At 51.3% G+C, this 13,121-nt stretch overlaps 3 protein-coding genes and 5 non-coding genes across 10 annotated transcripts; 7 read left to right on the top strand and 1 right to left on the bottom strand.

Moving 5' to 3' along the window:
• The first annotated feature begins 44 nt into the window (after positions 1-44).
• Positions 45-5,757, top strand: NOP56 (NOP56 ribonucleoprotein). 2 transcript variants are annotated; one of them, XR_007129990.1, is made up of 13 exons: positions 45-165; positions 328-417; positions 784-898; positions 1,826-1,987; positions 2,153-2,351; positions 2,712-2,899; positions 2,978-3,129; positions 3,304-3,404; positions 3,763-3,911; positions 4,151-4,272; positions 4,461-4,598; positions 4,759-4,874; positions 5,298-5,398. XR_007129990.1 is itself a non-coding variant. In XM_047744832.1 (12 exons), exons 1-12 carry the CDS (start codon positions 163-165, stop codon positions 5,670-5,672), a joined length of 1,794 nt encoding a protein of 597 aa, XP_047600788.1. In that variant the 5' UTR covers positions 47-162; the 3' UTR covers positions 5,673-5,757. The 2 variants fall into 2 exon arrangements, 1 of the variants encoding a protein (XP_047600788.1); XM_047744832.1 differs by lacking the exon at positions 4,759-4,874 and having other exon boundaries at positions 47-165; positions 5,298-5,757.
• On the top strand, positions 1,598-1,665 carry LOC125110196 (small nucleolar RNA SNORD110). The gene has a single exon (XR_007130518.1). It is a non-coding gene; the product is annotated as a small nucleolar RNA SNORD110 (small nucleolar RNA).
• On the top strand, positions 2,465-2,596 carry LOC125110188 (small nucleolar RNA SNORA51). Its single transcript, XR_007130510.1, has one exon. It is a non-coding gene; the product is annotated as a small nucleolar RNA SNORA51 (small nucleolar RNA).
• Positions 3,467-3,552, top strand: LOC125110195 (small nucleolar RNA SNORD86). The gene has a single exon (XR_007130517.1). It is a non-coding gene; the product is annotated as a small nucleolar RNA SNORD86 (small nucleolar RNA).
• Positions 3,979-4,052, top strand: LOC125110178 (small nucleolar RNA SNORD56). Its single transcript, XR_007130500.1, has one exon. It is a non-coding gene; the product is annotated as a small nucleolar RNA SNORD56 (small nucleolar RNA).
• Positions 4,319-4,389, top strand: LOC125110177 (small nucleolar RNA SNORD57). The gene has a single exon (XR_007130499.1). It is a non-coding gene; the product is annotated as a small nucleolar RNA SNORD57 (small nucleolar RNA).
• Positions 5,753-13,009, bottom strand: IDH3B (isocitrate dehydrogenase (NAD(+)) 3 non-catalytic subunit beta). Of its 2 annotated transcripts, none has more exons than XM_047744834.1 (12): positions 12,898-13,009; positions 12,686-12,766; positions 12,479-12,577; positions 12,256-12,376; positions 8,269-8,329; positions 8,060-8,192; positions 7,822-7,955; positions 7,628-7,730; positions 7,385-7,531; positions 7,053-7,147; positions 6,866-6,926; positions 5,753-5,885 (listed from the first exon to the last, which is right to left on the bottom strand). In XM_047744834.1, exons 1-12 carry the CDS (start codon positions 12,931-12,933, stop codon positions 5,805-5,807), a joined length of 1,152 nt encoding a protein of 383 aa, XP_047600790.1. In that variant the 5' UTR covers positions 12,934-13,009; the 3' UTR covers positions 5,753-5,804. The 2 variants fall into 2 exon arrangements, with proteins under 2 accessions (XP_047600790.1, XP_047600789.1); XM_047744833.1 differs by lacking the exon at positions 5,753-5,885 and adding an exon at positions 5,930-6,201.
• LOC125108683 (14-3-3 protein epsilon-like) lies at positions 8,509-10,241 on the top strand. Its single transcript, XM_047744835.1, has one exon. It carries the CDS (start codon positions 8,583-8,585, stop codon positions 9,348-9,350), a length of 768 nt encoding a protein of 255 aa, XP_047600791.1. The 5' UTR covers positions 8,509-8,582; the 3' UTR covers positions 9,351-10,241.
• Positions 13,010-13,121: the final 112 nt, after the last annotated feature.

Below are 13,121 nucleotides of genomic sequence, written 5' to 3'. Positions count from 1 at the left end.
GCGCTCCGGACGATACCACCGTGGCGGACCCCTCCGAAGGCCCTCAAAGGTATCGTCCCCGGCCTGTGATTGGCCGGCGGCGCGGGGGCGTGGCCTCCAGAGCCCCGTTCCGCGCGCCAGAGCCCGCTAGCCGCATTGCGAGCCGGGCCGGGAGCGGGCGCCATGGTGAGGAGTGGTTGTTCCTGCGGTTGTGGTGAAGGCCGAGCTTTGGGCCTGGGTGCGGGCGGGAGCCCGGGCTGGGGCCGGGGTCGGGGCCCGAGCCTGCCCTGGAAAACGACGGGCGAACACTGGGACCGCGCTGATGCTCGCGCCGCGGCTCTCTTGCAGGTGCTCCTGCACGTGCTGTTCGAGCACGCGGTCGGCTACGCGCTGCTGGCGCTGAAGGAGGTGGAGGAGATAAGCTTGCTGCTGCCGCAGGTGGGTAAAGCGGCGGGCTCACCGGCATCGCCGCAGCCCCTCGGGCCCCCGTGCCCCAGCATGCACCGCGCCCTCCCACGTGGCCGGCAGCGCATCAAGGGTTGCACTGGGCCGGAAAGCCCCAGAGCCGGGGGTCCGTACCCGCTTTCGCGACTAGGGTCGCGTTAGGAGCATTTAGAAGTAAGCCCCCCGGACTCCACCCCGTACGGTGAAGCGGACCGGGATTTAGGGCCTACCTATAATCGGCTCATTTACGAAGCGTGCGGTTGCTTGGTACCTGTGACCAGGGCTGGAAACCGCTGCTTTACTGCGCCCTAGAGGTAAGAGCGAAGGAAGAAAACCGCTTATGCTCTCTTCTCCCACAAGGTAGAGGAGTGCGTGCTCAACCTGGGCAAGTTCCATAACATCGTTCGTCTCGTGGCCTTTTGTCCCTTTGCCTCGTCCCAGGTTGCCTTGGAAAATGCCAACGCTGTGTCCGAAGGTGAGTTGGCCACAACCAAGTATTTTAGGGAGATGAGCGGAGGTTCAGTTGCTGCTGCTTTTATCCTCGTGGGAGTTTGCGATAGCATTTTCATCTCCTTGGCTCGTTTGTTCTAAATCTGATGCATGTTGGGCAGTATTTGGCCGGTACAGGATGTGGCTTATAACGGCCCAAGGTGGGCGCCTGGGTGGCTCAGTTGTTAAAGCATCTGCCTTCGGCTCAGGTCATGATCCCGGGGGTTCTGGAATTGAGCCCCACATCCGGATCCCTGCTGGGGGGAAGCCTGCTTCTCCCTCTCCCACTCCCGCTGCTTGTGTTCCCTGTCTCATGTCTCTTTCTGTCAAATAAATGAATAAAATCTTTAAAAACAAACAAAAAACAGAGCCCAAGGTCTGGGGAATATGGTATACTAAATATTTGAGGTGCACAATCCAGGCCTAGGCTTTGTGAGTGATAATTGATTAAGTGAAATCTGGTAGGGAGGCGTGGTTTAATGCTGAAGGTAGTTCTTTGGTCATTGTTGAAGTAATTGGAAAAGGCAATTTTGGTACAGAAGAGCCAAGAAAAAGGTTTGGCCCCAGAAGGCAAATCAGATAATAAATACTTGTCTCCATAGTCCCCCTGGGGATGTTTAAGGTTTCCGTTCTGTATTTAACACACGTGCTGTTAGTCTTGTACATCCTGTGGTTGATGCAGGCTTTGCAATGATGACTTGAGTCTGTCAATCCCCTGAGTGCAGTCACTGATGTCTCCATGTCTCTGAGCAAAGCCTGAAGCAAGGAAGGATATAGGCATGCCATCTCCGCATGCTCTGTGGGACCAGTGAGAATCCGTTTGTCACTCAGTCAGCGGTTAAGGGGCAAGGATTCCTTATATGATCTAAGCATTATTCAGCATATTAGTGGGAGCTCTGTTCTTTGCCTTGAGGTGTTGTTCATGAGGACCTCCGCCTGCTCTTGGAGACTCACCTGCCATCCAAAAAGAAGAAAGTGCTCCTGGGGGTTGGAGACCCCAAGATCGGTGCTGCTATACAAGAGGAGTTAGGGTACAACTGCCAGACTGGAGGCGTGATAGCGGAGATCCTGCGAGGTGGGACCACCTGTTAGCATTCTTGACATCTTTGAGGAGGGGGATCTGCAAACTTAATCAGGGTGCTTAAGGTTGCTTTTGGGAAGCCTCTCTGCTTGGCTGGCACTCATGGGTGCCAGAGGTGGCTTAGAGCCTTCTCTAGCTCACTGTCTTGCCCTCCTCCAGGGGTTCGTCTGCATTTCCACAACCTGGTGAAGGGTCTAACAGATCTGTCTGCTTGTAAAGCCCAGTTGGGGCTGGGACACAGCTATTCTCGTGCCAAAGTTAAGTTTAATGTGAACCGGGTGGATAATATGATTATCCAGTCCATCAGCCTCCTGGACCAGCTGGATAAGGACATCAATACTTTCTCCATGCGTGTCAGGTAAAGTGCCCAAGCAAGCCCTGAGAAATGGGGTCTTTGCCCTGTGGTTTAGCGAATTTGGAATGCTAAAATCAGGACTGGCTCCTGTGGGTAGAACAACATGGGGTGGGGCGAGCCTCCCAGTGCTTACCACAGGCTGTGTTCTTACACTGACTGTACAGAAAGAGGAGGCAGAGTAAATCCACCCATATACACCCCAGCCCAGGCTCTTTTGCCTGGACTGTATTGTGAATGGGGGGACATGGAGTTTAGGTTTTGTACTGGTCTTGATCCCTTTTCTCTGGGTAAAGAATAGCTATGGAGAGGGCTGAGGTTTTGAGACCTACCCTCTCGGCTGGGAGTGATTGTGGCCCTTTGCAGGGAGTGGTATGGGTATCACTTTCCTGAGCTGGTGAAGATCATCAACGACAACGCTACATACTGCCGCCTTGCTCAGTTCATTGGCAACCGGAGGGAGCTGAACGAAGAGAAGCTGGAGAAGCTGGAAGAGCTGACGATGGATGGGGCCAAGGCTAAGGCTATTCTGGATGCTTCGCGATCCTCCATGGGTCAGTACAGCCCTGGTGGCCAAGATAAGTTTGGGGCTGTGAATATCTGGTCCCGCGTTCACACTGGGTGTCCCTTAGGCATGGACATATCGGCCATCGACTTGATAAACATCGAGAGCTTCTCCAGCCGTGTGGTGTCTTTGTCAGAGTACCGCCAGAGCCTGCATACTTACCTGCGGTCCAAGATGAGCCAAGTGGCCCCCAGCCTCTCAGCCCTGATTGGGGAAGCGGTGCGTCACAGGGAGCAGAAAACAGGGCCAAGAAGTGTTACCACATAGGTCCATACTGCTGTGTTTCCTGACCCTCTGTTATGTTCCCCAGCTGTACTTGATGAGGTGAAGCAGAATTAGGCAGTTGGTAGATGGGCAGTTCCAGCTTCTCTAATTCCTTGACTCCTTTTCCAGGTAGGTGCACGTCTCATTGCTCATGCTGGCAGCCTCACCAACCTGGCCAAGTATCCAGCGTCCACAGTGCAGATCCTTGGGGCTGAAAAGGCCCTGTTCAGGTACCAGTGAGGGCACCTGCCCGCACTCAGGTGCCACTTCTGGTGCCCACTGCTTGTTTGGGGATCACGGTGATGGCTGACCAGGGCTCCCTGACCTGTACAGACCTCTGCTATGGGGGTGATGGCCAGTCCTGGTGTCTGAGTGATTCCCAGGGCCCAGCAAAGGGACCAGATTTCCAGGTCAGCGACATTGGATGCCTTCCCTCTGCTTCTGGGAGCTGTGGGTTGGCATGAGGTGGGGTCACCGGCCTAAGGCTCGCTCTGGACACCAAGGGTACAGGGGAGGGGAGGAGCTGCCTTGGCTAGCAGGGTTAGAATTTCTGATCTTAAAACTCCCCACTAAATATTCTTCTCCCAGAGCCCTGAAGACAAGGGGTAACACCCCAAAATATGGACTCATTTTCCACTCCACCTTCATTGGCCGAGCAGCTGCCAAGAACAAAGGCCGCATCTCCCGATACCTGGCAAACAAATGCAGTATTGCCTCACGAATTGATTGCTTCTCTGGTATGGGTGGGGGGGACTTGGAGGAGAAGGGGCTGGGAGGGAGGGAAGGCTGACTACCTAGCAGCTTCTACAATGATGGCAGTATTTTTCGTCAACAGCAGTTCACCTAGCAGTGAGTGTTGATACCTTGGGTCTGAGTGAAGCTGAGGGTAGAGGGGAAACCGGGCGGGGAGCAGCTGGCCCTTTAGGGGCTGACAAGCTTTGTTTATCCACACATACACACACACACACACATCTAGAGGTGCCCACAAGTGTATTTGGGGAGAAGCTTCGAGAGCAAGTTGAGGAGCGGCTGTCATTCTATGAGACGGGAGAGATTCCACGAAAGAATCTGGATGTCATGAAGGAAGCAATGGTTCAGGTCAGTTTGGACTTTGCTGGGTGGGAGGAGGACCAGAGCTGGCCATTGGAAGTGATGAGCTGGCTCAGCCTGACCTCGTAGAGTGGAGGCAAAAAACTGATTTAATGAGCCTGATCCAGGGAGGCCAGAAGGGAGGCCTGGAAAGCCTGCAGTCTTCAGGGCCTCTTCAGCACCTTTCTTTGGGCCAGGCAGAGGAAGCGGCTGCTGAGATGGCTAGGAAGCTGGAGAAGCAGGAGAAGAAACGGCTGAAGAAGGAGAAGAAACGGCTGGCCGCCCTGGCGCTCGCATCTTCGGAGAACAGCAGCAGTACCCCGGAGGAGTGTGAGGTCAGTAGGCAGGCTGGCCCTCAGCCCAGGGCGAACACCCTGGATGTAGGGTTCTTGACAGCAGAACAAAGGATGTACTACCTCAAGCCATGGTCTTGGGTCCAGGCTTTTGGACTGAAAGAAGGACCTGAAACATCTCAACTACCTCTTGATTCTATAGGAAGGAGATAGGTGCTGAGAGAACTGGCTCAGGAGCCCAGAGAGCTGGTTGTAGCACACCGGGTCCCTGGGCAAGTGTTCTGTCCTCGGCTGCCTCCCAGGAGTCCTCAACCGGGGGTAGTGTAAATCCCTGCTCTGCGCGTTCTCAGCCATGTGTCCGGAGGCGGTGCCATTTCCTAGTGGGGCTTGGGGCAGGGGTCTCCACAGTGCAACATCGGGGTCCCTCCACCCCTGGGATTTTTCATGGAGTGCCCAGTTTGTCAAGTAGTTTTTCAGGGTCCCCTTTGCAACATGGCATGATGGTTCTGTTGTGGGTTTCTCTAGAAGCTATTTCACGGGCTTAGATGACCATTCTCCCTTTCTAAGTGGGAGTCACCTTTGGGGTGGATTTCCAATGTCTGTTAAACCATCCCAGAAACACTGGGTGATTTTCACATCATTTCCGTGTCTTTATGCCCAACTACTTAGTTGCTGCAGTTTTAATAGGCATGTGTGTGTTCATACAATGAATGATGGTTTCATACCCATTTCATTCTTTAGGAGACAAATGAAAGACCCAAAAAGAAGAAAAAGCAAAAGCCCCAGGAGACTCCACAGGAGAATGGAATGGAAGACCTATCTGTCCCTGTCTCCAAACCCAAGAAAAAGAAATCTTTTTCCAAGGAGGAGCTGGTTAGTAGTGATCTTGAAGAGACAGCTGGCAGTGTAAGTCTTCCCAAGAGGAAGAAATCTGCCCCCAAAGAGGAACCAGTTAGTGATGCTGAAGAGGCAGGAACCAGGAGCATCCCCAAGAAAAAGAGGAAATTCTCTTCCAAGGAGGAGCCACTCAGCAGTGGGCCTGAGGAAGCTGCTGGCAGCAAGAGCAGCAGCTCCAAGAAAAAGAAAAAGCTTCAGAAGCTAGCCCAGGAAGACTAGGTCGGACATTTCCTGGTGGGAGGTATAGCCCCCATGCCCTTTCCCAACCCACCATTATATCCCAATAAAAAACAACTTCACAAGAGTCAATATGTGTTTTTATTGGACACCTTACATGGTTATGGGTGGGACCTATGGTTGAGGCAGAGCACCAATGACCGCCTCAGTGAAGTCCTGGCAGGTGGCATAGCCACCCATATCAGAAGTTCGAACCTGTAGGGGAGAATTGGCATCATCCCTGTGGCCTGCCTAGGCCCCATCCCTAACCTCTCCCCCGCCCCCCACCCGGTAACACCATTCCCTAAGGAAGCCAGCCCCAGGACAACCTAGGCTCCGCCCAGATGATTATAGTCTAAAGGTTTAAGAACTCTTCTCTGGTCCACTGTACTGAAGGGAGGTGTAGGTAGTATGGTCCTTGTGAGGTTGGAGGGAATAAAGGGGTCTAGCCCCCATGGGGGTGCAGGTGGCCGATGACAGACTTGATGAAGTCGGTTGTGGTGCTGTAGCCGCCCATGTCTCGAGTCCGCACCTACAGCCACCACCGGCAACAGCCGTGGGGAAGAAGAGAAGAGAGCCCATGAAGGGGGGACAGGGCAATGTGATGGAAATGGAATCCCAGAAAGGATGGCAAGGCCAGGAAGAAGATGCAGTGCGGCAGTCGCAAGGAGGCGGCCAGATGTGCGGAGGGCCAGAGCCCCTGTCGGAGCTGTGCTGCAGCCGGGGCAGGATGGGAGGGAGGCTGAGCGTGAAGTGAGATGGAGAATGCGAATCAGAGACAGGACACGGATGCCTTGGAGAAAGACCAGGTGCGGGGAAAGGCGGCCAGGGATGCAGACGGGGACAGGCTTCCAGGTGTGAAGGTGCCACCTGGGCCTCATCCTGCCTGCTATGTCCCTCTGCTCCTCCGTCCCCCGGGCTCTCCCTGGATAAAGAGCTGCAAGTGCTGCCTTCAGGCGGCCATAAAAGAGCCAATGGACGGAGCAGGAAAGAGGGAATAGCAGACGGTAACCAAGAGGCAAAGGAGAGCCAGAGGATGAAACAGCCAGAAGGGAGGTGAAGAACAGCCCTGAGAGCCACAGGGGAAGATCAGAGAGCAGAAGATGTTCTGGGGACCTGGAGGGAAAGGCGGCCCCAATTCAGGTTCCCCAAAGAGGAGTGCTAAGGCCCTGAAACCCACAGCCTCTCTAACTCACCTTGCCAACCTTGATCACCTTCTTCACTGCATCCGCAATCATGTTGGAGTGATACTCGAGACTGTCAATGTGGACAGGAAGGAACTGAGATTCTCCCCACAGCATTCCCAATCTCCTCCACTGTGCTCCCCCTTAACACCACCCTGCCTCCTGCCCCAGCCCTCCATGACCTTCTCGAGATACCCACTTCAGGTGCCGCAGCATGTTGGAAGCGGAGAGCAGCATGGCTGTGGGGTTGGCGATGTTCCTGCCCACTGCCTGGGCAAACGGGTGCCGGGCTCCCTGTGGACAGAGGGCAGACGAGAGTCACTGGGGGCAGACGTTATGCAAAGTCTGAGGTCAGGGAAAGGCATAAGGGAAGAGAGAACCAGGCCAGGGACACTGAGAAAAGGCATGGGGAAGGGGACGGAGCACAGCAGTCATTTAGGAAGGGAGCATGTTGGGAGGCAGCTATCAAGGGACCTCAAGTCAGAAGACAGGCATGCAGAGAAAGCTGGGGGAAGTGGGGACCTCACTCACCGTCTCAAAGACTGCGTACTCTGCACTGTAGCTCTCACCAGGGACCACACCAGCTCCCCCAACCAAGCCAGCAGCCAGATTGTCGATAATGTTCCCATAGAGATTGGGCATCACTAGCACATCAAACTGGTAAGGATTCTGCACCAGCTAGGGGGCAAAATGTGTGGCATATACAAGAGAAGTAAGTTCTGCTACCGGCCCCTCCCCGGCACCATGAGAGCAGAGACATGGGGAGGACATTACCTGCATGCAGCAGTTGTCTATGATCATTGTCTCAAACTTGATTTTGGGGTACAATTCAGCAACTTCCTCACAGCACTGCAGGAACAATCCATCCCCAAGTTTCCTGTCCGTGAGGACAAAGGGAACAAATTCAGTCAAGAGTGCAACGGGCTACCTTCCTGGGAGCCTATCCCATGCAAAGCCATGTCCCTCACATGATGTTGGCCTTGTGGACAGCCGTGACCTTGCCCCGCCCCTTCTTGGTGGCATAGTCAAAGGCAAACTTTGCAATCCGCTGAGATTTGGTTCGAGTGACAATCTTCAAGCACTCAATCACACCTCTTGCACTCTGTGTAAGAAGAGAGAAGCAGCCAGGTGACCCTGAAAAGAAGGGAAGGAGCTATGCCACTCTCCCACCTTCACCCCTGACCTCCCCAATTTCTAGGGCCTCACCTCATGTTCCAGGGAGCTGTATTCTCCTTCTGTCTGCTCCCGAATGATCACCAGATCTAGATTGTTGTGTCGAGTCTTGTACCCAGGAAGTGATTTCACATGGACTACATTGGCAAACAAGTCCAACTTACGCCTGGGGGTGGGGCAGAGCCATTAGCACCATGTCTGGTGCTCCAGGACTCCTCTGACCCATGGCCCCCACCACCTACCTCAGCCGCATATCGTAGGAGGCTAGCTCGCCCTTATATTCCATCGGGGTATGGATCTTTCCTGCATAAACAAAAGGGTCAGGGTAGGGCACACACCAAGCCCAAGGGAAGCCAGATCAGTGTCTGATCCTCTCAGTGACAAGATGCAACCCAGACTCCTCTCCCACTCCCAAATCTGTGACTTTTAAGTGCCTCTGGAGGCAAAGAAAAATGCTGTTAAAACCAGTGGTTTTAGACGGAGCGAGAGGCTGAGAGAGTCGGAGACGCTATCCGCTTCCATCCGTCGCGCAGACCCTGCCGGAGCCGCTGCCGCTATGGATGATCGGGAGGATCTGGTGTACCAGGCGAAGCTGGCCGAGCAGGCTGAGCGATACGACGAAATGGTGGAATCAATGAAGAAAGTAGCAGGGATGGATGTGGAGTTGACAGTTGAAGAAAGAAACCTCCTATCTGTTGCATATAAAAATGTGATTGGAGCTAGAAGAGCTTCCTGGAGAATAATCAGCAGCATTGAACAGAAAGAAGAAAACAAGGGAGGAGAAGACAAACTAAAAATGATTCGGGAATATCGGCAAATGGTTGAGACTAAGCTAAAGTTAATCTGTTGTGACATTCTGGATGTACTGGACAAACACCTCATTCCAGCAGCTAACACTGGCGAGTCCAAGGTTTTCTATTATAAAATGAAAGGGGACTACCACAGGTATCTGGCTGAATTTGCCACAGGAAATGACAGGAAGGAGGCTGCGGAGAACAGCCTAGTGGCTTATAAAGCTGCTAGTGATATTGCAATGACAGAACTTCCACCAACGCATCCAATTCGCTTAGGTCTTGCTCTCAACTTTTCCGTATTCTACTATGAAATTCTTAATTCCCCCGACCGTGCCTGCAGGTTGGCAAAAGCAGCTTTTGATGATGCAATTGCAGAACTGGATACGCTGAGTGAAGAAAGCTATAAGGACTCTACACTTATCATGCAGTTGTTACGTGATAATCTGACACTATGGACTTCAGACATGCAGGGTGATGGTGAAGAGCAGAATAAAGAAGCGCTGCAGGATGTGGAAGATGAAAATCAGTGAGACATAAAAGCCAACAAGAGAAACCATCTCTGACTACCCCATTCCTTCCCATCCCACTCCCATTGGAAATTCCCCCATTGTCACTGAGAACCACCAAATCTGACTTTTACATTTGGTCTCAGAATTTAGGTTCCTGCCCTGTTGGGTTTTTTTTTTTTTTTTTAAACAGTTTTCAAAAGTTCTTAAAGGCAAGAGTGAATTTCTGTGGATTTTACTGGTCCCAGCTTTTAGGTTCTTTAAGACACTAACAGGACTGCATAGAGGCTTTTTCAGCATTACTGTATTGTCTCCTGCCAGATGTGGCAAGATCACCATTAGAAATGGAAATTACATTTAAAATCCATTAGACTTCTAGGTGATGCAAGCATCTAAGAGAGAGGTTAATCACACTATAGAGGCATTGTGGTATCATTTTTCCTTTTTCTAATTGTTTAAATTGAATTTTATACCAATGTTTAAAATTAATTGGGTGTTAGCTTGAAGTGGTTAAAGATTGTTTGGAGAGTTGTAATGGTTTTGCTGTAAAGTGTTTCAAACTCTGCTGAAACGTTGCTGAAAAGCATGGTGCTGGTAACAGTTCAACAATCCGTGGCTGCTCATTCTTGCCTACTTATACTCTCCCTCTAAAGCAGGTTAGCATTGAAGGTGGTATGGAAAAGCCTGCATGCGTGTTCAATTCTTTGTTTCTTCTCCTTCCCTTTCCCTTTGGGCCCCCCCTCCCTCCTTCGCTCGCTCAACCTCTTTTGTTCAGTATGTGTAACTTGAAGCTAATTTGTACTACTGGATATCTGACTGGAGCCACAGATACAGAATCTGTATTGTTCTTACTGAAACACAGCATGGAATTAACATTAAACTTAAATAAAACAAACCTAAATTAAAAATGCCAAATATTAAAAAAAAAAAAAAAAAAACCAGTGGTTTTACAAGATGAAACCAGAGAGGGAGACAAACCATAAGAGTTTCTTAATCTCAGGAAACAAACAGAGTTGCTGGAGTGGAGGGGAGTGGGAGGGATGGGGTGGCTGGGGGATGGACATGAGAGAGGGTATGTGCTATGGTGAGCACTGTGAATTGTGTAAGACTGATGAATCACAGACCTGTACCCCTGAAACAATATATTATATGTTAATTAAAAAACAAAACAAAACAGTGTTTTACTTTTACTCTATTTAAATTTACATTGAAACTTCAAGGTGACCTAAAAGAAGGACAAAAAACATTTTCATGTGATCAAAGAGCCTGGGTTTAATAGGCTGAGAAACAATGCTAAGGAACCTATGACCTTTCTTGATGTATGCCTGTCTACCCATTTGACATTTTTTCAACTGATACTTACTTAATATTGGCCATGCGTTAGGCACTAGGGATTTCAACCAAAAAACACAATACCCAATTCGGGTCCTCAAGGGGCAAACAATACATCGGGGAAGACAAATAACACAAAACACATGATAAATACCATGGGCGAGGTATTAACGTCGTGTACAGGAACCCCGAGTAGAAATTCCCTGTGGTGGGGCACCTGGGTGGCTCAGTGGGTTAAGCCTCAGCCTTTGGCTCAGGTCATGATCTCAGGGTCCTGGTTTCGAGTCCCGCATCTGGCTCTCTGCTCAGCAGGGAGCCTGCTTCCTCCTCTCTCTCTGCCTGCCTCTCTGCCTGCTTGTGATTTCTCTCTCTCTGTCAAATGAATCAATAAAATATTAAAAAAAAAAAAAAGAAGAAAGAAATTCCCTGTGGTAACATCTAGAAATGTCATAGAACAGCTGGCATTTCAGCCAAGCCTTTAGTTAAGTGAGTACAGTAGGTTGAATAGTGACCCCCAAATGGTATGTCCATTACCATTTACCCTAATTCCTGGATCTTATTTGTGACCTTATTTGGGAATATATGATGTGACCTTATTTGGGAAAATAGGGATTGTAGACACAATTAAGGATATTGAGATGAAATCAAATTGAATTAGGGTACCCTAAATCCAGTAAGTCTTCCTACAGGAAAACAAAGAGAAGCAGATACACAGATACAGAGAGGGAAAAGCCATAGGATGACTGAGGCAAAGATCGTAGTGATACATCTCAAAGTCAAGAAAGAAACACCAGGAGCCACCAGAAGCTGGATGACGCAAAGAAGCATTCTCCCTGAAGCCTTCAGAGGAAGCCCTTCCAACAACTTAATCTGGGGATTCTGGCCTCCAGAACTGTCAGAACAGATTTGTTATTTTAGGCCCCTAGCTTTGAGGTAATTTGTACAGTAGCCCTAGGAAACTGTAATACAGTAAGTGAGAACTAATCTAACAGGTAGCATCCGAGAAAGAACATTCTGGGCAGAAGTAATGACTAAGTCAAGATAGTCAAGATAGTACACGTATTTGGAAACTAACGGTCCAGTGTGACCAAAGCACAGAACAAGTGTTATGGAAATAAAGGCAGAAGAAGTGAGAGTCAGCTTATGAAAAACTTACTTTCCTAAGCTAAGGCTGGGCCTGACAAAGTCATGTTGGTCTTTCCAAAAGAAGAGATGCAGAGGGAGGACTGTAGGGGCAGGACCGGAAGCCCCCAAGACAAACAACAAACAAACAAATGAGATTAAAGCAAAGAAGCAGAGGGGAAGACAGAAGAAAAGAGGCAGCTAGAAGAGGCATTCTAGAAACACAATGAACAAGATTTGATGACCCATGATGGAGCCCCCTGACAGACTTCAAACCGTTGATACCTTCCTGCAAAGGCAGCTCACATGATCTCTCCACTCCTGAGTTAACAGACAGAAGAAACAAACGGCCACAAAATGGTGATGGGAGCTTGGGGGACTTAATGTGTTAGCATATGCGGAAAGAAGCTTAAAGAATATTTGCTCACATGACTTTAAGGGGCACGTGGGTGGCGTAGCAAGGGAACACACATACCAATGATGGCCACCTTGTTTTCCTTCATGGAACTCAACACCTGCTCCAGCTTCTCCTCAGATGCCATATTCTGCACCTCGCTCAGGTGATGCTCCTGGAACTCCACTGGGACAGAGGCAGCCTTTGGGAACACGTACCAAAAATCTCTGGGTCAGGAACGAGTAAGCAGTCCTTTCCAACCCACGCCATAGTCCGTGCTGGCTGATTCCCCCAGGGCCCTCACCTTGAACACCTCCTTGACAGCGTGCATCAGTTCGGGCCCCACGCCGTCTCCTGGCAGCATAGTCACGGGAAAGGCTCCCTCAACTCTCATGTCCTCAGCCTGGAAGCAGTGCCGTCAGAGCTAGAGCTGCGGCGGGGGCACAGACTCCCGGGGAGAGGGAATGAGGGGTCAGGGGAGTGGGCAGGCAGGAGTCGGACCTGCCCTTACCTGGCTCCGCGATGCGGCGTGCGCCACGGCCGAGGTACACAGGCTCCTCCATGCCCCGGGGTTCGGGGCGGCGACCAGAGCCTGCGACACAGACGCACACGCCTGTGAGGTCAGGTATGGGAGTCCCAGCCCCCGAGTACCGCTGTGAACCCGGTACAATCCCGCCGCCTCCCCGCCCGCCCGCCCTCGGCCCGACCTGACCCGGGCCTCACTCGGGTCAAACAGCGGACACCTATGCGAGCTGCCATGTTTTCAGCAGGAAGTCCAGGGGAAGTGACGCCGGAAGCCGGCGTGGCCTGGCACCCCGACTTCCGGTCCGGACTATACAGCGGTGAGGGGCAGTGGGCGGTTCTCTCTTCCTTCCACCAGCGCCGCCTGTCCTCTCCTGCGTCTCTGGCTCTTTCCCCGTCTTCTGCTTACCCCTTGCCCTGGAGCC

This window comes from Lutra lutra, chromosome 9 (assembly GCF_902655055.1).
Source record: "Lutra lutra chromosome 9, mLutLut1.2, whole genome shotgun sequence".
Taxonomy (NCBI): Eukaryota; Metazoa; Chordata; class Mammalia; order Carnivora; family Mustelidae; genus Lutra; species Lutra lutra.
The sequence above is the reverse complement of the archived record's forward strand: the minus strand, read 5'-3'. Positions and strand labels throughout refer to the sequence as shown.